At 28.7% G+C, this 23,057-nt stretch overlaps 7 protein-coding genes and 1 long non-coding RNA gene across 9 annotated transcripts; 6 read left to right on the top strand and 2 right to left on the bottom strand.

Moving 5' to 3' along the window:
* The first annotated feature begins 1,303 nt into the window (after positions 1-1,303).
* Positions 1,304-2,129, top strand: LOC109603394 (glutathione S-transferase 1). Its single transcript, XM_020019889.2, has 3 exons — positions 1,304-1,485; positions 1,540-1,740; positions 1,791-2,129. The coding sequence occupies exons 1-3, from the start codon at positions 1,351-1,353 to the stop codon at positions 2,091-2,093; spliced, it is 639 nt and encodes a 212-aa protein (XP_019875448.1). The 5' UTR covers positions 1,304-1,350; the 3' UTR covers positions 2,094-2,129.
* A 113-nt stretch (positions 2,130-2,242) lies between these two features.
* Positions 2,243-4,668, top strand: LOC109603384 (luciferin 4-monooxygenase-like). Its single transcript, XM_020019878.2, has 6 exons — positions 2,243-2,325; positions 2,390-2,496; positions 2,718-3,449; positions 3,498-3,791; positions 3,844-3,991; positions 4,045-4,668. Exons 1-6 carry the CDS (start codon positions 2,316-2,318, stop codon positions 4,410-4,412), a joined length of 1,659 nt encoding a protein of 552 aa, XP_019875437.2. The 5' UTR covers positions 2,243-2,315; the 3' UTR covers positions 4,413-4,668.
* Positions 4,669-4,859: 191 nt separating this feature from the next.
* Positions 4,860-7,470, top strand: LOC109603385 (luciferin 4-monooxygenase). Of its 2 annotated transcripts, none has more exons than XM_049963095.1 (6): positions 4,860-5,101; positions 5,165-5,271; positions 5,666-6,397; positions 6,449-6,742; positions 6,796-6,943; positions 6,999-7,470. In XM_049963095.1, exons 1-6 carry the CDS (start codon positions 5,092-5,094, stop codon positions 7,364-7,366), a joined length of 1,659 nt encoding a protein of 552 aa, XP_049819052.1. In that variant the 5' UTR covers positions 4,860-5,091; the 3' UTR covers positions 7,367-7,470. The 2 variants fall into 2 exon arrangements, with proteins under 2 accessions (XP_049819052.1, XP_019875438.2); XM_020019879.2 differs by having other exon boundaries at positions 4,861-5,101; positions 5,156-5,271.
* A 407-nt stretch (positions 7,471-7,877) lies between these two features.
* Positions 7,878-10,537, top strand: LOC109603390 (phosducin-like protein). Its single transcript, XM_020019884.2, has 3 exons — positions 7,878-8,230; positions 8,288-8,536; positions 8,589-10,537. The coding sequence occupies exons 1-3, from the start codon at positions 8,047-8,049 to the stop codon at positions 8,996-8,998; spliced, it is 843 nt and encodes a 280-aa protein (XP_019875443.2). The 5' UTR covers positions 7,878-8,046; the 3' UTR covers positions 8,999-10,537.
* An 843-nt stretch (positions 10,538-11,380) lies between these two features.
* Positions 11,381-12,890, top strand: LOC126264596 (uncharacterized). Its single transcript, XR_007547278.1, has 2 exons — positions 11,381-11,586; positions 12,606-12,890. It is a non-coding gene; the product is annotated as an uncharacterized LOC126264596 (long non-coding RNA).
* Positions 12,891-14,761: 1,871 nt separating this feature from the next.
* Positions 14,762-15,802, top strand: LOC109603387 (parkin coregulated gene protein homolog). Its single transcript, XM_020019882.2, has 4 exons — positions 14,762-15,070; positions 15,153-15,324; positions 15,376-15,525; positions 15,579-15,802. Exons 1-4 carry the CDS (start codon positions 14,825-14,827, stop codon positions 15,737-15,739), a joined length of 729 nt encoding a protein of 242 aa, XP_019875441.1. The 5' UTR covers positions 14,762-14,824; the 3' UTR covers positions 15,740-15,802.
* LOC109603388 (dynein light chain Tctex-type protein 2B) lies at positions 15,787-17,205 on the bottom strand. Its single transcript, XM_020019883.2, has 4 exons — positions 16,859-17,205; positions 16,673-16,806; positions 16,480-16,613; positions 15,787-15,918 (listed from the first exon to the last, which is right to left on the bottom strand). Exons 1-4 carry the CDS (start codon positions 17,020-17,022, stop codon positions 15,871-15,873), a joined length of 480 nt encoding a protein of 159 aa, XP_019875442.1. The 5' UTR covers positions 17,023-17,205; the 3' UTR covers positions 15,787-15,870.
* Positions 17,206-17,956: 751 nt separating this feature from the next.
* LOC109603368 (uncharacterized) lies at positions 17,957-23,032 on the bottom strand. Its single transcript, XM_020019861.2, has 6 exons — positions 22,736-23,032; positions 22,242-22,485; positions 20,203-20,588; positions 18,480-18,638; positions 18,264-18,428; positions 17,957-18,131 (listed from the first exon to the last, which is right to left on the bottom strand). The coding sequence occupies exons 1-6, from the start codon at positions 22,923-22,925 to the stop codon at positions 17,971-17,973; spliced, it is 1,305 nt and encodes a 434-aa protein (XP_019875420.1). The 5' UTR covers positions 22,926-23,032; the 3' UTR covers positions 17,957-17,970.
* Positions 23,033-23,057: the final 25 nt, after the last annotated feature.

Raw genomic sequence — 23,057 nt, 5'->3', positions numbered from 1 at the left:
TGATTAAAAAATTAAGCAAAAACCTTAAAGCATAATTTGTCAGAAGATAATAATGAGTCGGAAGGAGATGTAAATTTATTAAGCGTACCCCCATCATATCCCACATACGTTTGATTGGGGAACGGTCTGGAGATGTGGGTGGCCAAGTAAATTCACGTGTCAAGGCTTCTAGAAAGTTTAAACATTTACCTCATATTTAAGGAAAAAAAACTAAAATTTTCAAATTATAATTATTGTGAATATACCACAATCGGGCTAGACGGATAAAATTGTTCAAAATTAAATATTATATACAGTAGTAGTCATAATTATAGCAACTTAAAGCAAATATATAAAAATAGGAGCTTAACTACAAATTTGTATAATATTTATTGCTTTTTATATAATTGTTGTATCCAATATGCAACTGGTCAATCAAATTTTATTCTTTAAAAAATTGTGTACTTTTTTATTTTTCAATGGAGATAATTACAGCACTTTTTACTTATCGTTTTTGAAAGGTCTCTGTGAATTTAAATCTATTATTTACTACGGATATTTTACTTCTTATAATTATTTCATCATCATTGGTTGAAGTTGGCTGAATACGTCAATACAAAGTGTTAAATAATATAGATTTAATCAATTAAAATCTTTTGAAAATTAAAATTGTTCTATTCATATCCAGCTCAGTTCAAAAAAATGTTACATTTTATATTATTTTATATTTTACAATTTTTTTTAAAGTTATAACTGAAATATTTAACATTTTAAAAAATTACAGTACATATTCTAATATCACTTTTATTAGTACTATTAAAAAAATTATTATATAATGAACTATTTAAAAAAATCATTAGAAAACATTCTTACTTTGAACAATAAAGGTATAAAGACTGTGGAAATCAAAAAATACTGATTTAGACTGGAACGTCCCATATATATGCATATTAAAATATATCCGATAATAAAATGGTCTTTGGTCTGCGATAATATTGAACAAACATTGTATTTTAAAACTGTTTACATGTTTTTTTGGGAAATCCCATCGAAAATTTCCTTTAGTAGTACCAATGTTAAGAAAAAAATATATTTTTTTTAATTTTTCTAATAAATAACAATAATATAAATTTAGAAGTTCCGGAATTTATAATGCCATAGATATTAAGTAAGAATATGTTATATTTTTATTAATTAAATTAAAACTTTGTTAATTAAGTGTTTATGTTAACGTTATCAAAAAATGTGATTATTCAGAAATATTTTTCCTCGGTATCTAAATTTATAACACTGTTTTTTAATATAAATAGCCGCCATAACAACAAAAATTTAAATCTTTTCAAATCTTTGCAAAAGTAAAAACCTGCCACTATGAAACTGTACATGATCCCTCAATCGCCAGCTGTTAGGGCTGTAATGATGGTCGCCAAAATGCTCGAACTGGATATGGAACAAGTTATGGTCGACATGGAAAAGAAGGAGCATCTTTCCGCCGAATTTATGAAGGTAAGACACTCCCAGTATATAAAAACTTGGACTAATAGTATTATTTTTTGTTAGATGAACCCCCAGCACACTGTGCCAGTACTAAACGACGACGGATTGATTGTTATCGATAGTCATGCAATTATGGCTTATTTGGTCGGAAGGTATGGCAAAAATGACTCAATGTATCCCAGTAATGTGCAAATGAGGGCCGCCATTGACCAAATGATGTACTTCGATGCGAGTGTGCTCCAACCAAGGCTCGGCGTAATTATCGTAAGTAACCCAATGTCATAACTTTCAAAAATTATCCTATACTTCTTCAGAAAGCCCTCCTTATGGGCGAAATGAAGACGGTACCGAAGGAAATGATGCAACCTGTGATGGAGGCTTACGATATGATGGAACGTTACCTCCAGAAACATAATTATGTGGCCAGGGATTCCCTGTCCATTGCTGATTTCAGTGTTGTAGCTACGATGACTTCTATGATGCACGTTGTGCCTATGGAAATGGAGAAGTACCCTAAAATTATGGCTTGGATGAAGAAAATGGAAATGCTTCCAGTTTACGAGGAGAACCAGAAGGGCTTAGATATGATGATGTGTATGATGAAGAAGATGAGATAATTTAACATATTATGTTAAATAAACCTTTTTGAAGTATATTCTTGTTTTAATTCATGTTATTAGACTCTATTATCGTTATTATTACTACACCACTGAATCAACAAGTTGAAATTTAAATATAAATAAATGTTTGTCGTTGATAAAAGGGTAGTACTGAACTATATCAACAACAAGTTACTAGTATTGTATCCGAGGTTAAAGGTGAGAGTAAAAAAATAAAAAATGGAGAAAGGTAAAACTAACTAAACATATTTTATGCTTTATATATATTTTTTGCAAATTCGTATATATTTCAGATGATTTTATAATAAAAACAGAAGAAACAGACTACGAACCTAATGAAAATGGATTAGGTCACGAATTATTTCATTGTATGGTTAAGAATCGAACAAAAATTGCCCAAGTAAGTAAAAATATATTAGGACCTTGAATAAGGTCTTACTATTCCTTCAAAAGATGAATACCAGTACTATGTGTATGGAATTTCTTAACCTTTCAATTTCAGTGTATGCTAATTCATTTTTGTATAAACAAAGTAAGTTTTATTGAGCAGCGAGAACTTATTCAAAGACCTAATAGGTTCATACAAAATATCTTTGTTATTTACATGTTACAAATTTTTAGTACGTAGAGGAAACTGAAGAAATTGATTTTTACGACTCCCTTCTACAAAGATGTATTAGAACTGCCATAACTTTATTAACAAAAGGAATAACACAAGACGATATTATTACAATATGTAGTGAAAATCATATTAATACATGTGTACCATTTATAGCTACACAATTCATCGGTGCTAAAGTGGCATCATTAGATGTTTGCCTGTCAAGTGCAGAAATATCACATTTACTTAAACAAGTAAATCCAAAAATAATATTCGTATCTGAAAAATCAGTAAATTTGATTGAGGAAGCTTTGTATGAAACAAAAATTAATACTGAATTAGTCGTTTTTGGAGTTTCAAATAAATACTCTCAATTCACAGAATATTTAAAGGAGCAAAAGGATGAAAGTTCCTTCAAACCAAGCCCAATAAAAACCAATAAACAAACTGCAGTTATATTCTTCAGCAGTGGTACTACTGGATTACCTAAAGGAATTTGTATAAGTCATTATAGTAGAATGAAACAAGTGGTAAATGAAATAAAATTATGGAACAGTGGAGATGTATGTGATTTGAGTAATTACTATTTTAAACCACAAGTTGTGTCAGATGGATGCTTATTAAATTATGCTGGTTTATACTGGATTTCTAGTGTAGGTCTTTTAGTAAGAGCTGTATTTACTGGGCAAGCTAGAATGGTTTGTGGACAATTTGATGAAAATAAATTTTGGTACATATTGGGGAAGTACAAGGTAATAATTACCATTAATGATTATATTTAAGTTAACATATTCTTTAAGGTGTCAAGTTTATTCATAACACCTGTTAATCTCAATAAATTACGGATGAACAAAAGGCCTTCTGTTGATCTTTCAAATCTGAAAGTTGTTCTAACAGGCAGTTGTCCCATTTCTGAAACGATGATGGTGACATTGAAAGATTATTTTCCCAACAGTGTTATACTTCAAGGCTATGGACAAACAGAATCTAGTGGCATTTTAAGTTCTATTGACGTAAGTAATCGAATTGAGGTATTGGAACAACTTAAACATCCATTAACATGTGGGAAACCTGTTCCTGGAGTGTGGTATAAAGTAAGAGTTCCAATAAAATATTACAATCCTATTATATTTACACCCAATCTAGGTCGTGGATCTGGATACTGAACAGATATTGGGTCCTAACCAAAAAGGTGAACTAAGATATAAGACCAAGTACGCAATGAATGGCTATCATAACTTAGATTCATCAATAGCTTACGATAAGGATGGTTGGTTAAAATCAGGAGACATTGGTAAACACACAGTTTTATATTTGAAATCTATTTTAATGTTCATCTTTTATTAGTAATATATGATGAAAATCAGTACTTTTACATAGTAGACCGTGTGAAAGAGATGTTAAAATATCAAGGATGGCACGTACCACCAGCTTATTTGGAGGGTATCCTTGAAAGTCATCCATTAATAAAGGAGGCTGTGGTTATTGGGATACCACATGAACACGATGGAGACCATCCAATGGCACTTATAACTTTATTCAATAAAGACTCATCTTTAAGTAAACATGATATTGAAACATTTCTAGAAGGAAAAATTTCAGACAAACAAAAATTACGAGGGGGGATTAAGTTTGTTGATGACATACCAAGGACGTCAGTGGGGAAAATAAAAAGATTACAAATAAAACAGATGGTTTTGAACAACGAAATTTAATGGGTATTACAAATGAATATAAGACTGTAGTCCTGAATCAGGTAAATAAAATACATATTTCGTAAGTTTAATATTTATATGCACTAGAAGTTTAAATCAAGGTACTCCTTGTAATAAATTTGTCTGTAAATTATTTGTTTTATTTATCAAGTGTTTGTTCAAGTCTTTGAAAAAGTTGAAGCCCTAACCATTCTTCCAAGAATGTTTCACAGATATGTTCTATTGGGTTAAGGTCTGGACTGCGAGCTGGTTGTAGGTGGTATATTAATTTCTTGGAACTGTATAATTAATATGGTAGATTATTCGATAGGTCAAAGTAATGTGTAATTTGTGTTTATTTGATTAATTTAAGAAATCTAAAACGTTCAAAATGTACCTCCATTTGCTGTTTTCAGTATGACTATAGAAGTGAAAACGTATCCTAATATCATGACTTGAATGAAGTTTAGATATGGATAATGAAGTAAATGAATTAAATTGTTTTATTGACAATGTATTTTATTCGTTTTTTTATTTTAAAGCATGTTATTGTTAAAGCAAATCATTAAACTTTATTATCATTATATTTATCATCACACCACTGAAACAATATTGTTCAAGTTTAAATATAAATGTCCAGTATTGATAAGTATTGTAAGTGGAAGCCCATATTGAACAAGAAACATTCGACACTTGAATAATGGATAAAGGTGAAATCAACAATATATTTCATTCTTAATAAATATTTATATTTTTGCAAATAGATATTTCAGACGAGTTTATAATAAAAACAGAAGAAACAGAATACGAACCTAACGAAAAAGGACTAGGTCATGAACTATTTCATTGCATGGTTAAGAATGGAAGAAAAATTGCCCAAGTAAGTAGACATATACAGTGGTGAAAATAAGGAATATTTTAAGACTATGATCTCAAACTTAACTGTCTTTGAATGGCCGTCTCAGCCCCCCGATCTAAATCCTATTGAGCACGTCTATTAGGAAACTATTAGACCGTCACTTTCGAACAAAAAACATGAAAAGCAAACAAGAACTTCTTCAAACCTTACAAGAGCAATGGCAACAAATTCCTTTTGACATATTGTAGAGTCCAGTAAATTCTATACCTAAAAGATGCCAAACAGTGATTAAGTTATTGTTCATTAGTTCAGTAACATTTGTAACAAGTAAATAAATATTCCAAAGTTGTTTCTATCACTGTAGGTTCATATAAAACACAAACGTCTTTGTTATTTACATGTATCAAATTTTTAGTACATAGAGGAAACTGAAGAAATTGATTTCTACGACTCCCTTCTACAAAGATGTATTAGAACTGCCATAACTTTACTAACAAAAGGAGTAACACAAGACGATATTATTACGATATGTAGTGAAAATCATGTTAATACATGTGTACCATTTATAGCTACACAATTCATCGGTGCTAAAGTGGCATCATTAGATGTTTCCCTGTCAAGTACAGAAATAGCACATTTACTTAAACAAGTAAATCCAAAAATAATATTTGTATCTGAAAAATCAATCAATTTAATTGAGAAAGCTTTGTATGAAACAAAAATTAACACTGAATTAGTCGTTTTTGGAGTTTCAAATAAATACTGTCAATTCACAGAATATTTAAAGAAGCAAAAGAATGAGAGTTACTTCAAACCAAGCCCAATAAAAAACAATAAACAAACTGCAATTATATTCTTCAGCAGTGGTACTACTGGATTACCTAAAGGAATTTGTATAAGTCATTACAGTAGAATGAAACAGGTGGTAAATCAAATAAAATTATGGAACTACGGAGATACATGTAATTTAAGTAATTACTATTTTAAACCACAAGTTGTATCGGATGGATGCTTATTAAATTATGCTGGTTTATACTGGATCTCTAGTGTGGGTGTCCTAATAAGAGCTGTATTTACTGGACAGGCTAGAATGGTTTGTGAAAATTTTGATGAAAATAAATTTTGGCATACTTTAGAGAAATATAAGGTAATAAATATTATAAAAATAGATTTTTAGTATTATATGGTGATGTTTAAGATTTCAAGCTTGTTTATAACCCCTGTTGATTTCAATAAACTGAGGATGATCAAAAAGCCTATAGTTGATCTTTCAAACTTGAAAGTTGTTCTAACAGGCAGTTGTCCCATTTCTGAAACGATGATGATAACATTGAAAGATTATTTTCCTAACACTGTTATAATTCATGCATACGGACAAACTGAATGTGGTGGTCTTTTAAGTTCTTTTGATGTGAATAATAAATTGGATCTACTAGGACAACTTAAACATCCTTTATCATGTGGAAAACCAGTTCCTGGAATTTGGTATAAAGTAAGACTTTTGATAAAGTAATGGAATTATGATAATATTTACCTTTGAGTTAGGTAGTAGACCTGGATACCGAAGAAACATTGGGTCCTAATCAAAAGGGTGAATTGAGGTACAAAACCAAGTATGCAATGAATGGCTATTACAACTTAGATTCATCATCAGCTTACGACAATAATGGTTGGTTGAAGTCGGGAGATATAGGTAAACAAATAAAGTTATATGTGTAACTAGTTTAAAATTATTTATCTACCAACAGTAATATACGACGAAAATCAGTACTTTTACGTAGTAGATCGGGTGAAAGAAATGCTAAAATATCAAGGATGGCATGTAGCACCAGCGTATTTGGAAGGCATTCTTGAAAGTCATCAACTAATAAGAGAAGCTGCGGTTATTGGGTTACCTCATGAGCACGACGGAGACCATCCAATGGCTCTTATCGTTTTAAAAAATAAAGACTCACTTTTAAGTGAACGTGATGTTGAAACATTTTTGGAAGGAAAAATTTCAGATAAGCAGAAATTACGAGGAGGTATTAAATTTATTAATGATATACCGAGAACTTCAGTGGGAAAAATAAGAAGATTACATTTGAAACAAATGGTACTAAACAATGAAATTTGATCAATATTATCAACACACAAAAGTTGTATAAGATAGATACAGTTGTATATACTTACAGTTCAACGTAATAAATTTTTTTCATAATTATACAGTATCATAAACTATTACTAGTTTTCTCGGTCTATTTCCTATGTCACTGAATATTTTTTAAAACTATTAGTTGTGCATATTTTCTGCACTGTTTAGAATAAAAAGGTATTCTTGATTAATTTTGTTTTTCACATACTGATTTAACATATTTCTGTGATAAAGTTTGAAAAAAATTAAGTGCCATACTGTACAAATAGGTATGAAATAATTTTTTTATGTTACTCCCTTCGTCGTTTGAATGGAGTATATTTAAGTGATGTTTATTTCAGTTCCTACCTTATGTGAATAGACTATAGAGTAAAATAAAATCGGGTGATTTCTAGTTTTGTTTTTAATTATATATTTATACCGGTATACTTACGTGTAATTAATTAACAACCAAAATAATAATAATAATAAAAATCGTCATTTCATGAATTTATCTAATGGGAATTCTGTTTACAGTGGGCCGCAAGGTGACAATTTGAATAAATGACATAACCACGAACTCTGTCAATTGTCAAATTATCTTGTTTACTTGTAATTTTTAAATTAGCATTAAGTGAAATTACTGCGTTTCTACCGTTTTTAATTGCAATCCGTTGAAAGAAATGGCTACTTTGGAAGATAAAATATTGGGGGAAAAGCTCCACAATTATTGTAGTAGCAGCGAAGAGAGTGATAATGATGAATCAGACTCTGAAGAATCTAATAAAAATCCACCTAAGGAGGAAAGTGCTCCTCCTCCGGAAGTAAATAAGTGGGAAGGTACCTCCACAAACACCGGTCCTAAAGGTACACTCGTTGAGATATTAATATGGGTATGTAAAACTAATTACGAATGTTTATTAGGAGTCATTAAAGACTGGCAAAGATACAAACAATTGGAGACTGAACGCAGGAAAGAAGATGAAAGGGAGAAAATTGAACTAATGAAAAAACTAACATTAACAGTTCAGACTGCACTAGATGAAGAACGTGAGAAAGCCGCTCTAGAAGATCCAGATTTGGCAGAACTTTTAGATGATGAATTCTTGGTTAGCTATCAGAAGCAGCGCATGCAAGAAATGTTACAACAAACTAACCATAATATTAAGTTTGGTAAGTTTCAATGTTTCAATACTTGATCAAATTATAATCAATAGAATTCCAGGTAAACTTATTATGTTACAAAATGGGCAAGAATTTCTCGATGCCATTGACAAAGAACATAAATCAGTCACAATTATTGTGCACATTTATGAGGACAACGTTGATGCATGTAGGGCGATGAATGTCTGTTTAACCACTCTGTGCAAGGTTTACGAAAATGTAAAGTTTTGTGCAATAGTAGGTTCTCGTGCCGGTATGAGCAAAAAGTTCAAACTGGATGGAGTACCAGCCTTGCTTATTTACAAGTCAGGTAATTTAGTGGGCAACTTCATTCGTCTTTCTGATGATTTAGGAAATGATTTTATGCCTGATGATGTACAAGGATATTTGGTGGAACATGGTATACTTGAAGATAAAAGCTGTACTCCTTTGATTATTAGAAACTCGGCTAATGATAGTGATAGCGATTAATACTTGTAACATAAGCTTAAACCATTGGTGCTGTTTCTTTATGTGTTCATGTACCGATGTGCTATGAAAGTATATTCATGTAAACTAGTTTCTTCTATGAACTACAAATATTTCATACTTTTTTAGTGCAATAATCGATTTTTTGGTTAATATGAACTAATTCATAAAAATTCTTTATTGAATGAACTAGATTGTTTACATGTAGAATAGACAAATACGTTTTACTAACAATTTTCTTAATTTCAACTTCCATCTATAAAACCATATTTGAAAACTTGAGGCTTTTCTAATTAAGTATTATAAAAATACATTTATGAAATAAGTAAATTATTTCATACAAAAATAGAATAAAAATGTTTTATTTTCATGTTATTTATTACTTATTTTTGTTGTACTTGAACTGAATTTATCAGTTCAGTCAGTCAATTTTTCACAGCATATTTTTGACACTTATTTTTAAACATCACAGATTTAGAACCTTAGAATACCCAATTTAGTTGTTTCTACAACTTCATCCTCAAGTCCATTTTCTTCTTATTTTAAATATATCAATAATTTTTAAATGATAGTTTTTTATTGGTATCTTGTCCACATATTACAAAAGTAGTAGTTTTAATCAAATAAAAAGTTAATAACATATAAAGTTATAAAAATTGTATAAAAATATTATTTTGGGGACTTGAAACATTAATGTAATAGTTAAAAATTTTATTAGCCATCATTCCATTCTCCAGGAGTACCATATGGACTGATATTTTGAAATCTTGAGTTTTTGTGTACAGAACAATTTTTAAAGACTTGACTGGATCATTAAACTCTTGAATGTTAACACAGAATTCTTTGAAATAAATGTACAAGTAATAAAGCTTCTTAGACAAATTTAGTTAGTTATTTATTTGTTTAATGTATTAATTTAGATTTATTTAATAACTCCCACAAATAAAACTTCTTTATGTAATTAGTCTCAAACATTTGGCGGACAGACAAATTCTTATAAATTTAAATGAAAACTTTGTTGTATTTCCATTATATAACGTATTCTTACAGCAATTATTGACCATCTTAAAATAAGTGTAGTAATTTACATGTCAAATTTTATTTTTGTTGTATTTAAGTTCTATATATTATATAAAGTAATATTATATTAGAAATATATTAGAAACATGATCATTAATTTTGACTTCTTACATTTTCATAAACTTTTTATATACCTATACAATTTTATACTATATAGTAGTTGTAATGTTGTCTATACAAAACTTAAATTTTTGAAAGACTCTGTGACTAATGAACAAATTAATATTTTTTAACAGAGCATTTAAAACATATTTATATAAAATGTAGTCATCGGTTTGTTCATTTTGTCATCTGTTTAAAACATATTGATCTCAGGTTGAGGCTCTATGATAATATGATTTATTTTTTATTAAACTGTATTAAATATAAAATCGAAAACCAAAGTACATTTGGGATCAGTATTATGTACTAATTGACTTCTTGTTTGTTATAATTTTAGTAAATAAATACATCTGAAGTAAACTGGTGTTTCAATAAATATTTTTATTCCTTATTATCTATAATTTATTAAATTTCGCACCACAGGAAGGTAACAATGATGATTGAAGTTCATTATCATACACGAAGATTTACTTATCAGTAATCGCAATAAATTCATTAGTAAAATCGATTTAATAAAACAACAGTGCAACTCTTAAGTCAATATTGAATTCAAACCAAATGTTTCTACTAAACAAAAGTAGACTGACAAGATGGAAAAGCTAGATCAAAATGTGATTACCAAACCAAAGAGTTTGTCCAAAAGTACAGGAAATGTCCTGAGTCTGTGAATACGGCAATCAAGTATAAAAAGAAGTGGAATGGAGTCATGTCTTAAGAAGAAATAAAAAACCCAAAGAGAAAACAGTAACTGAGGATAACTTAAAACAATCTTCAATCTGTCCTCTGAAGGTGGTTCCTAGGAAAGCTTACATCTATGTTTTAAGACTTGGTCTTGACACTAAGGCTGAATAAATCAAGATTTACTTGAAATGTGATTCTCCTGATGTAATTTGTGAAGTCACAGTTTCTAAATTTTCAGAATTTTATTCGTCATTAAAATCACTTTGAACTTACAGGCAGAAAGTAGAGCAGCTTTTTTAAAATTGATTATTATGTTAAAAAATATATATTGAAAATTAATTTCCCTTTATAAATCCAACAATTTCATAGTTAAACAATAAAAAAATAAAGATTTTAATTTTGCTTATGATTATTTGTTTTGGGCTGGCAAAAAGTACAGTGTTAATATTTTATTACTACAAATAATTTGTAATTAGTATTTTAATTAAATCTATATATAACATTAAAATTTAACGGAGGAAACATAGGTCTATAACTGATAATAAATAATAAAATATAAAATTATCTTATTAAAATCGTTTTCCATGAAATCTTTTTTCCCTATTCTGTTTGATAACATATCATATTTGTTCTGTATGATAAATTATTGTAAATAAGTATCTTAAACCAGTGTGGAAGCTACATTAGGGTCAAACCTCATATAAGGTCCATCATAATGGCATCAGATGGTGAGTTTCTTCGAATTATTCGATTTAAGAAGTTCATATTTATAAAATCACATACATGCTTAAGAGTGTATTCAATTAAGACAGGTACAGGCCTTCAAAAGTTCTTCCAGTTGCTCTAACGCTCTTAGTAACTGATTTCACAAAAATAATTGAAATTAGTTTACCCGAATGTGGCGTCAATTGCCTTAATTAATTATTTAATTGTCTCAATGTATGTTCCTGACTTCTTCGTATTTTTCAGCCAACGACATAACAAAACCATGCAATTTTATTCGACACTTGATACTTCTGCAATAAATATTACAGTAGACAGCCTCTTCTTCGACGTTGATACTCCGAATCCTTAGAATCTCTGCACCCTGAATGAATTTACTTATCCACTGTTCCATTATAATTCTTCTCTTAACCTTGTCAGCGTCTTTTTTGATCCCACATCACATCATCTCATTTCGTATGTCTAGTTATTCTGAACGGTTCTTTGAACACTTCACATCGACTTTAATCCAACTGTTTTATCTCCATGACTGACCACAGCCACTATAGGCACATGGTCTGTACTTTTTGTTCATTTTATCGTTGCCGGTGTTACGTCTGGAGCAATCTGTCGATGTAGGACATTATTCTCGTTGAGTTGTGATTATTTTACCTCGGTTGAATGTTGGACTTGTCGACTGCATCATCTGTTTAGACATTTTTATGTTCACAATATGGATGCTCCTTTCCGATTTTCTATCACAATGATAACCAATTATTTCTGTTCAAATCAAGAATGTAATCTTAACACCAACCTTAAAATGCAGTGGCAATTTGTAATATTTTAATAATATATTTCAAATATTATTTTGAAGTGTGCCTTTAACATTTTCATAATAAATTATTTATATTTATTAATAACATAGATTCACCGCTGAGAAAAAGCATTCACAACGAAACTCTACGATGAATTAGCAGTCTAAGTGCACTTTAAGATTATAACCATCTATCTTTGATAAAGTGTAATTTTGTTGTGTTCATTTCAGATAATAACCAATCCCTTCCGAAGGCTTTTCTAAAAGGTTGTCATTCTACCTGTTGTACTATATTTTGGAGATACTTATGTCCTTTCATATTTGTAATTTTGATCATAATATTCTGCAGCGTTTTAATCAATCTGCTTATCAAATCGAAAGAAACTGAACTAAAGGAAACAATTAATAATATGAACAAAGCAATTGCAAACGATCCACATATAAATATATATGAAAATTACGAAGGCGAGAATAATAATTTTGATGACCAATTTAATAAATTTATTTATTAACTCACATGGTTTTATTTTTTGTATTGATTGATATAAACACATCTTTGCTTGGAATAAACTGTTTTTTAGCATATATTCACAGAAAGAGAGAAAGAAACATAATGTGGTACATATAAATATAACTACAGTTTTAAAATAAACAATGATAATAATATATAATAAAAAATATTTATTTATTTATTTTATGGTAAAATTATTTGTAAATGTCCTTTAGTTTTCATACTTTCATATAAGTAAATTCTAAAAATTGATAAACCAATGTCTTTGTATAAACATTATTACAGATATCATATTACTCATTATGTTTGGACAATAAAATAAGAATAAACATTTATTTTATGTCTAGACTATGAAAAATAAAATTCAATTATAAAATTACTGGTAAATATTGAACATAGAATAATAGAATGACCTCTCAACGCAACTCTCAACCTCCTTAAAAATATTAAATGCAATTAGTTGGCTGAATTCGTTTTTTTGTCACCTTTCCAATGAGGGGTCACACGCCATAGGGTTGCTTTTGGAAAAAAAAGTTGGGAAGTAAACACATTTAAACGTTAACATGTTTCTGGAATTTTTTGAAAAATTTTTCAGTTCGAATTCATTCCACTTAAAGTCTCCACCCTGTACTTAGCAGATTTCCAATACCTAGGGTCCTGTATATACAATAGTAATTTCAATACACCTCATGCTCTGTGAAAACTTATACTGATTCAGTTTTTGAATGTTAGACAAAAAAATAGAAGAGGTATTGTATCATTATGGAAAGTTTAATACATTGAATTGTAGGTAAGTATTTTAGGATAATGCATTCCTACTTTAGATACAACTGAATTTTAATATAAGGGGCTACATTTTTTGTAAATTTGCTGTAAATTTTATTTAGACTTTCTTCATTATTGGATATGTTCTAGCTGGAAGAGGAAACATGGATATATAACTGATAATAAATAATAAAATATAAAATTATCTTATCCAAATCGTTTTCCAGGAAATCTTTTTTCCCTATTCTGTTTGATAACATATAAGGGGCTATATTTTCTGTAAATTTGGAGTAAATTTTATTTAGTATTTCTTCATTATTTGATATGTTCTAGCTGCTTCCAAATTTGTACCATCGACTTTAGAAACACCTTATATATATACACACAGCGTGTTTAGAAAGTAAATATCTTCAGAAAGTACTTCTTAAGAAAATAATTAGATTAGATTAGAGAAATATCTACGTGACTCATCACTCATACACATATGGCAACATTATTGACGGACTATTATGAAATCATTTTACATAAAGGGCGTTGAAAAGAATGTATTACATATAAGAGGTCAAAATTGCTCAGTGAATGAGAATTATAAAAATATTGGATTGAGGAAAACTAAATCCATTATTGGCAAATTAAGAAACGACAGTACGATGCTCATTGAGAGCCATGACAATCTATTTGACCGTGAAGTTGTTGGAGGAAAAGCTTTGATATGTTTAGTAGTAATGTTAGTCAGAGTTATCATCACACAACCATTTGAAAAAAAAAAACAAGGAATTTGTCTGCGATCATGTGTACATGTTTTTTGCAAGAATAATAAAATACTATTAATAATATTAATACAGAGACATGAATATTTGTTTCCAAGTACAATTCACAGATGAATCGAAATGTTTTCCAAAATTTTACTAAAAATATTAATTGATTTATAAAATATGCCTGTCTAAAGCAATATCCAAATTTAAATCAATTAATTCGAATCAAACAATTTGCAAATGAAAGGAGATAAATAGGAATCCAGAAATTTCTCAAAAACTATTCACTTATAAAGTAGGTCATTGATAAAGCTCTCCATGACAACGCCTAATAAGAGTTGCTATAACACGGATTTCAGTATGTCTGTTATTTGACATCAAATATACACATCTTATTCAACTAAATCGCCTTCTTTACGATGGTATCTGGAAAGGAATTCCGCAGCAGTTTGAGAAAGCCCATGCCGGGTACGAAGAAGCAAAAGAAATGCAGAATCGTGCCGGCATTTACAATTCAAGCAATGCAGAAAAACACATGTGTGTTGCCTCCAGCGAAGTGCATTTTCAAGGAGAAGCCAGTGACAAAATTTAAGTTTAGAGAAAACTACAAAAGAGGCAATTTACCAATCGCAAAACAAGCAGCCGGAATGGGACTAGTTTGGAAGGTAAAAATTATTTAATCACTGTTAACATGTGTCAAATTTTATGAATTTTCAAGTTAATATTTAAACGTGTGTCACATTTCAGGCGGACATCATGAAATTGGACTTCCATTACTATCTTCCCATGTTCTTTGAAGGCCTTGTGGAGACGGAAGACCCGTATAAGTTGTTCGCTCATCAAGCAATTCACGACATGTTGACACAAGGAGGGTCGAAGGTATTTCCGTGCATTCCACAACTGATTATTCCAATAAAAGGTATTTAGGTGTTCAAGTCCAATCATTTAGTAACAAAATACTTATTTTCAGACGCTTTGAATACAAGAAATAAAACCATTATGATTGCAACTCTTAAAGTTATTCAGCAACTGGTTAAATGCGGAGACATGATTGGAGAAGCTTTAGTTCCCTATTATCGACAATTATTGCCTTCTCTTAATATTTACAAGGACAGAAATGGTATGTGGTGATGCCCCACTTATTAATTTATTTCATTTATGCTTAATTTACAGTTAATTGCGGTGACACAATTGATTATAGCCAGGCAAGAGGTGACAATTTGGGTGACGTTGTCAATGAAACTTTGGAGACTTTAGAACGTACCGGTGGTGAAGATGCTTTCATAAATATTAAATATCTGATTCCTACCTATGAATCATGCATGTTGAACTAAGAAATTAATAAGTAATTATACAGCAAAATTTAGCAGATAATAAACTATTTTAAAAAGAAACAATTCTTTTATTCTACTTAGTACATTTATATTTACAATCTCATATATTAAAAATTAAATTATGTTCCTGTTCAGTACAAATATACAGCAAACACTGTTGTCAAACAAAACATTGTATCCTGTAACAAAAAATATTTTTTTTTGTAAATTATAAACAATATAACAATGGTGCACCTAAAAAACATGTGATTTTGGAATTTTTTAAAATAAAACTGCTGCATCAAATGTTTTAAACTTTGGAGAGTACATCCGTGTATAAATAATAAATATACAGTGAAATATTCAAATAAAAAAAATTAATTTTAAGCGGGTTATTTGAGATATTTATCTGAAATTTTAGTATGCTATTTATGAAGGTATAGACTTCTTCAAAATTGCACACTAGGTGTGCCCCTTAATTAGAATATTTGGTTTTAATTAGGATCCACTATAACATCAATGTTGTTAATTATAGGGATATAAAAACTTTACAATAAAGTCAATTATTGGAAAAAAACCTTTATTGTATGATGTAATGCAAATTTCTCAATGACAATGTTAGAACTTATTGAGACAATCAAAAATAATAATAATATTAAACATATACTTTGGAGACTCAATTAATTGTAAAAATAAATTGTTTTGTGGAATAAATCACATCACTTTAAAATTAATTATTTTAAATAAATGAGAATACTTACATTCATAAAAACTTCACTGGTATATGCATCACATTCACAGTCCCAAATACACCTAGCTCCTGTTCTGACACCTGCACCTTTCATTTCCCCAATGATTACTTGCACTATGTGCCGATATCTGGTCATTAGTAGACCTTAAATTATAAGTAAATTTATATTTATATGAAGGAATTAATAGTGAACATTTACAGACCTCTCACCCTTTCATTAACATCATTAGCTATTGTTATTGTCCACTTCTTCACCTTGTCAGCCTCATAATTCTTTCCAGCCAGTTGACCAGAGACTACATCACGAATAATTTCTTTCACAGGAATTTCCTTAAATCTATTGGAGACTAAATTAACAAACAATTTTAAAAAACAGCAAACTTACATACTTGTCTTCTAAACTAGGTTTTATTTGATATGCCTGTGGTCCAAATGATTCGTGGCTTTGAAACTTAAACTCTTGGTCCTGTTTTTGAAGGTCTATTTCACTGACACCCGTTCTTTGTTTGGGCCCCAGAGTCTCATCCATTGTATCCTCCTGTAGAGCAGCCATTTGTGACGGTAGACAAAAGTATCAGATAAAACCCTGTCAGTCAATGTTATTGAAACATGTTTTGTTAGGTTTACGTTGCTATTGGATACACAAAAACCATTTAATTTTCTTACAGTGCTACCAATCTTAAAACTGATTAGTAAACACTTTTCAGTAATTAATTATTTTTAGAATTTAATTTGTTAATTTGTGTGCCAATGTTTACCGAAACAAATTTATACACTTTACATACGTTTTAAAATATATAAATTATGCAACTGAGATTACACATCATGAACGTGGTTGCCTATAACTCAGTTATAATATAAAATAAATAATAAAAATTTATTTTTTCATTTAATCAAATTTAACATAATTAATAAAATTATAAAAAGTGCAAAAACAAATAAGTTCGTTGGAGATACTTCAAAGGACTACCCAGATTTGTTTTATGGGATTCACCCACCGTTTCTAGCACAGTATAGTTATATTATATAATTTCGAATATGAATATCAACATTTCTTTTTCAATTCAAGTACTACACACCTCATATTTTTAATATAGTTTAAAAAGTTGCTATTAATTATGACCACTACTATATAAATCAAACTTTTTATATATACTCCATTCAAACAAGGTACGGAGTAACAAAAATTTAATTGCGTAATAAACTCACATTATAATTCAATTTTTAGATAAAGAAAACTTTAATGTATTCTAAAGAATATTCGGTTTTTTTCTTGAGTGAGCGTCAGCAACGGACCTAAATTATTTTTTTCATAAAATCCATCATGCGCAGACGTTTTTATTGATTATCTTTTTAGCTGCATCTAATTAGAGTTATAAATAAAAAAGTTGCTGGAGTGTTTCTCCATTTAGGACAATAATAATGTATGTGACTAAAATTTTTAGGCAGTTTACATTTCATATTATTATTATACAAAAACAAATAAAATAATTTGATTGTTTTAATAATACACATACACTTGATTTTTGATTGTATTGTTGATTACTTTGAATTCTATGTCTTCTTTGATTATATCATTCTTAAGATCTTTATAAATTCCACTAATAATTTTATGATCATCTTCATTTAAGGCTTTTGGCAAGACATGGCAGTACTTCAAATCTAGAAATAAAATTTGTATTTATATTAATTTTTAAATTATGTATATTAATAGACAAAAATTTTATATAATCATTTTAGATATAATTAAATGATTTTAATAGTAGATTGTAGATGATTGTAGATACAACTTACTATTTTTTCCTCTTAATTGACACATACACAAGTCCCGTAAAAATTCAACGTTTGAAATAACTCCATGAAAATCTATGCTTTTTAAATTAGGGCATCGTTTTATCAAAGTTATTATTACATCGTCCAGTACTTCTTTGTTTTCTTTTAGTTGTAGATTTACAGTTTCTATAATAATTATAAAATATTATATTGTAATATTTTTAAAATTTCTCTTACCTAATGTGCGATGATATTGTCTAAATAACAAATATATTGTCCTCCTAAACTGTCTACTTCTTGATTGATCCCAAGTTTTACTATTATACATTGAGAATGAGAAAAGAGGTATGTTGGGCTTCAAAAAGAAATTTACTTCCTCAAAATGACATATATTTCCTAAAATATAGATTATTTGAACTTAATTAGAATAAAATACTCTAATTTAATCCGTAAATTATTCATAAAAAACAAAATATTATAAAAATCAATATATATTTTTGATTTGATAATATATAGGGTGTTCCAATACTATTCTAAGGCATCCAAGATATATTTCTCTTTACCATTTTTCATTTTTTTTAACCAAAATAAACTTTTTATCGTACAGTAAATGACTTCATCAAAAATAATGAATTTCAATGTGAGTATATGATATTTTTCTTTGTACTTTAAGCATATTGAAGTCTTAAGAAGAAATAACAACAGATTTTAACAGAGACAAACATTGTAAATACACGTTCAAAACAATATTAATATACTTCTTCTACATTCTCCACAACAAAACCATAAAATTGGTAAAAATTGACAAATGGATGCTCAGAAAATGACAGAATACTACATGAGTTAAAAGTATATTAAGAATAGATGGACAGCAAAACATTACATAATTATTTCAAATACTGCATGGAGTTGTACATTTTTTAAATGATTATATTATTATTATTATTTTAAAGAAAAATGTAAATTCTTAAAGGACGAAAAGGAATATTTAAGCAAAAATTGCTTATCAAACACAAAATCAAAAGTAAACTTAATTTAGATAAGATTATACAAACATAAACGTCCACTTTCATAGTATACAAACAGACGATTTAAATAAATATATCTGTGATTCAATGTAGTAGTATCATCTATACACTACTAGATGACGCCACACATTGGTGTTAAATTATCATTTTCTAAAAAAATAATTACCAGAATTCCCATCTAAAATTTTAAAATATATATTCTTAAATATTAATCTGTGTAAAATACCATATTCTATTTAATTATTTAATATTTGACTTAACTACCTGTTGCTCCTAGATGGCGTTTCTAAAATATTGAAATTGTAAAAATTATTTTCAAGCCAAATTTACAATAACAAAGTAAAAGGGTATACTAAGTTGGTATTACTTTTTTTTGACAACTTTAGACCACTGTAAGTTTCGTTTAGTTTTTGCCCAACTTTGTTAACATATCAAATAATATTTATAAATTAAAAAGTGCGGTATAATGCGGGAAATAGAGACTAGTACTTGTGAATATGGAAAACGTAAATGGAGAACAAATATTTAACCAATTAGAGAATCAAGGAAACTTCTAAGTAAGGTCAGGATTTATGTTCAAAAGTATTTCAAATTAAATTTAAATATTTACTATCATGACTGTGGTGATTAAATAATTAAACTACTGATTAAAAATATGAAAAAATTACTTAAGTGTACTAAAAAATATTCATTATATTTGATCGGGATCAAAAGAGTTCTTTGATTGGTTATTCAAAAACTCAAATATTTCAGTCATTTAAAAAAAATGTATTGGAGATGCCAAAGGAAAACATATCTTAGAACGTTCCTAAGAATTAAGAAGATATTTGATGGTGATTCTGGGATACCCTCTATAAATTGTTCAAATACATTATATTAAATCATGATTAAATTTACTTATTGGGAGTATACATAATAATATAGGAACTTACTGATAGTAATGGATACTTTTAACTCCGGACAGAATTTGCCTAATCGACTCCACTCATGTTCTGAAATAGGATTGCCGAAGGCATCTGTATCTCGAATGCTAATATCCAAGTTTTTCAAACACCTATTTCTGCTAGTAATTATAGCATCGATAACACCTCTTGAAAGTATAAAATAATCCAATTCTAATACGGTCAAGTTGCACAGCTGTTCCATGAAGCTAAGAAATTCCGGTGAGTCAAACGCCGACTGATAATAGTGATAACTGTGAATGATCAAGTAATTTATTGTCCTTTTTGAATTAAGACAGGCGGCGAGTAGTTTAAGACAGTCATTTTTGTGCAGATTGGCATTGTAAAATGTAACTTTTTTCAGGCTAGCCTGTCGCCTAAAAATTTAAGAAATATGATTTGTAGTTAATAAATGAATCTAATACAAACTTATAAATCTCCAACACCTTTAAGGGATGTCAAATTGAAAACATTTATCTTTAAGCAGTTCATGAATTACGTAAATGGTATCTCCATTGATTATATATTTTTTAACTTCCCCAATAATTTGTTAGGGTTTGTTTTCAGTCAAAACTAAGGTACAATTTGTCATTGTAAAAAGGTGGTTAGTTTGGTCAAATATTATTAATGTACGTGAATAATGTGATAGATTATATCTTAGTTTTAACTTCCCTATGATGCCATAAAATTAAAACTCCAAAAAGTAAAATGGAAATCCCTTTTGACTTTTGTTTCACTTTTGTGCGCAAAATTGTACGAGTTTTTTATTCTTAAGTTGACAAAGTAATTAATGTGGACATGAACCAATATAACCATTGCTAAAATTAAGAAAGTAAAGAGAAAAGAAACAATAATATATAAATATGCAATGGATTATTTCTTTATTGTATACACAATCATTTTTATGGAATAATATTGATTTGTCAATTAATTAGTTATAGTAGTGTCCATAAGTACAGCATCTTATTAAAATATATTAAAATATGAGCTGTACTACTTAAACTGGATATCAGTACCTAAAATGACAATCTAATTTAATTAATTTTGTAAAAAATGCAGTACATCTTTATTTTTCAATGGACAAAATTATCTCTCTATGAATTATTAACAGTCTTCAACTTATTATAATTATTTATATTATAGCTGACAATATTATGTATATTTAAATGTACACTTTTATTAAGATAACTGAAAATTTCTAAAGTTGTTCCACATATGAGTAACAGTGTATTTAACATTTTACAGAATAAGAATATAGTAGTTTATATAATACTAAATAAAAGAACAAAACTAAATTAGTATCATATTAAGACGTCAAATAAATAAAAGAGTTATGGCTAAAACATTTGACATTTTAAAAAGTTGCTATAAAAATGACCATCACTGTATTTCTATAATATACTACAGCATACCATGAATCATAATATTCTGATTTAGGAAAAAAATCATTAGAATAAAACTAATATTATTGCAGTATATTTTTGGAAACAATTTTGACACAATCATAAATAAAAAAAAACACTTATTGGTTTTTCAATTTTGCTTTCAATTGTAAAATTTTATTGGACTATTTGTACCTAAATAAAATTTGTATAGTAAACCGTCCATCATTGATTTTAATTATAAACTTCGAATATCAGAGGAATAATTGAATCTTGTGGTAGTAAAAACAACTTCGTAGTAATGTATATTAATTAAAATTATTGATTGAATAATACTGTATTTGATGAAACATTATTGGAATACTATAAACTAAGAGCAGATAAAATAGGAATTATTAATTATTAAAGACTAATCGTTAGTCTGAAGTTCATCATGACTGTGTATTCCTGTAAATGATCATGACTGTGTATTCCAGTAATTTTTTATATCTGTTTGATTAATATTTAATCCTTACCAAGCAAATTCATAAACTCAAGATATAAAATATAATTGGCAAAGTTCCAAATATTTTCTGGATGTTCGAATTTTATTCATAAACAATATTATAATTATTAACCCAATACTATCCTAGTCATAAAAATACTTACACTAAAAACCTTGTTAAATGGTAATTGATTTTCTTAAATCGGTCATACCAGTCAAATATTTTAATGGATTTAAGTTGCACAAGAGAATCATTTAAAATGCTGAATAATCTTACTGCTCTCTTCGTCAGTTCTTTATGCTTATATGGTAATCGAGGTACTGTGGACTTTTGAGGATATGACCATCCAATTTCCAAAGACTTGATATATTTGTTAAAATATCTAACTAAAAGCACCGTACTGGGTTCTGAAAATAACAACTGTATATTAGTATATTTAACTTTATTACACTAACTTATAATTTTCAAATTTGGAAATAAAAAATTAGTTCTTTTAGGGTTATTTGGGCACTTGAAATTTGGGCCATTCATATAGATAATGGTGTATTCCTGGATTTTTATTTTTGATTTTATTTAAATTAACTAGTGTGAAGAAGAGATAAATTATGTCTTATTAAATGCACCAAATTTAGTCTCATATTCTATACTGAGACTTACCCATTAAATCAGTATCTATGTGTACGATCAAAGTGTTCCATAATTTGAAGTAGTCCAATCCATCTTTCCATTGTGGACACACCATAGAACAAGCCAGCCTGTCTCTTCGTGGCAGATATTCGAATATGTGGGCAAGCACCTCCCATGGTAGATTCTGAGGGTCAACCATTATTGGAAATGTTATCTGCATTAAGTTACGGCCGGTTTCACGATTGTTAAACAATAATTTATCTTAGTTTGAAACCGGCCGTTAATTTCTACGTGGCAAGTCCAAAAGAAAATGACTTTAGTCATCAGTTAAACTATTGTATCTATGGAAATG

This window comes from Aethina tumida, chromosome 2 (genome assembly GCF_024364675.1).
Source record: "Aethina tumida isolate Nest 87 chromosome 2, icAetTumi1.1, whole genome shotgun sequence".
Taxonomy (NCBI): Eukaryota; Metazoa; Arthropoda; class Insecta; order Coleoptera; family Nitidulidae; genus Aethina; species Aethina tumida.
The sequence above is the reverse complement of the archived record's forward strand: the minus strand, read 5'-3'. Positions and strand labels throughout refer to the sequence as shown.

Excerpts from the sequence above, each read along its gene's own strand:
- LOC109603394 (XM_020019889.2), top strand. The coding sequence starts at position 1,351 with ATGAAACTGTACATGATCCCTCAATCGCCAGCTGTTAGGGCTGTAATG. Across the intron at positions 1,486-1,539 it reads TTTCCGCCGAATTTATGAAG|ATGAACCCCCAGCACACTGT; the intron begins GTAAGACACTCC and ends ATTTTTTGTTAG. Across the intron at positions 1,741-1,790 it reads CAAGGCTCGGCGTAATTATC|AAAGCCCTCCTTATGGGCGA; the intron begins GTAAGTAACCCA and ends ATACTTCTTCAG.
- LOC109603384 (XM_020019878.2), top strand. Across the intron at positions 2,497-2,717 it reads ATCGAACAAAAATTGCCCAA|TACGTAGAGGAAACTGAAGA; the intron begins GTAAGTAAAAAT and ends ACAAATTTTTAG. Across the intron at positions 3,792-3,843 it reads TTCCTGGAGTGTGGTATAAA|GTCGTGGATCTGGATACTGA; the intron begins GTAAGAGTTCCA and ends CACCCAATCTAG.
- LOC109603385 (XM_020019879.2), top strand. Across the intron at positions 5,272-5,665 it reads ATGGAAGAAAAATTGCCCAA|TACATAGAGGAAACTGAAGA; the intron begins GTAAGTAGACAT and ends TCAAATTTTTAG. Across the intron at positions 6,743-6,795 it reads TTCCTGGAATTTGGTATAAA|GTAGTAGACCTGGATACCGA; the intron begins GTAAGACTTTTG and ends CCTTTGAGTTAG.
- LOC109603390 (XM_020019884.2), top strand. The coding sequence starts at position 8,047 with ATGGCTACTTTGGAAGATAAAATATTGGGGGAAAAGCTCCACAATTAT. Across the intron at positions 8,231-8,287 it reads CACAAACACCGGTCCTAAAG|GAGTCATTAAAGACTGGCAA; the intron begins GTACACTCGTTG and ends AATGTTTATTAG. Across the intron at positions 8,537-8,588 it reads TAACCATAATATTAAGTTTG|GTAAACTTATTATGTTACAA; the intron begins GTAAGTTTCAAT and ends ATAGAATTCCAG.
- LOC109603387 (XM_020019882.2), top strand. The coding sequence starts at position 14,825 with ATGGTATCTGGAAAGGAATTCCGCAGCAGTTTGAGAAAGCCCATGCCG. Across the intron at positions 15,325-15,375 it reads ACTGATTATTCCAATAAAAG|ACGCTTTGAATACAAGAAAT; the intron begins GTATTTAGGTGT and ends ACTTATTTTCAG. Across the intron at positions 15,526-15,578 it reads TATTTACAAGGACAGAAATG|TTAATTGCGGTGACACAATT; the intron begins GTATGTGGTGAT and ends CTTAATTTACAG.
- LOC109603388 (XM_020019883.2), bottom strand. The coding sequence starts at position 17,022 with ATGGCTGCTCTACAGGAGGATACAATGGATGAGACTCTGGGGCCCAAA. Across the intron at positions 16,614-16,672 it reads TGTTAATGAAAGGGTGAGAG|GTCTACTAATGACCAGATAT; the intron begins GTCTGTAAATGT and ends TTATAATTTAAG. Across the intron at positions 15,919-16,479 it reads CCAGTGAAGTTTTTATGAAT|GATACAATGTTTTGTTTGAC; the intron begins GTAAGTATTCTC and ends TTTTTGTTACAG.
- LOC109603368 (XM_020019861.2), bottom strand. The coding sequence starts at position 22,925 with ATGCAGATAACATTTCCAATAATGGTTGACCCTCAGAATCTACCATGG. Across the intron at positions 22,486-22,735 it reads CATAGATACTGATTTAATGG|AACCCAGTACGGTGCTTTTA; the intron begins GTAAGTCTCAGT and ends TGTTATTTTCAG. Across the intron at positions 18,429-18,479 it reads ACAATATCATCGCACATTAG|AAACTGTAAATCTACAACTA; the intron begins GTAAGAGAAATT and ends TAATTATTATAG.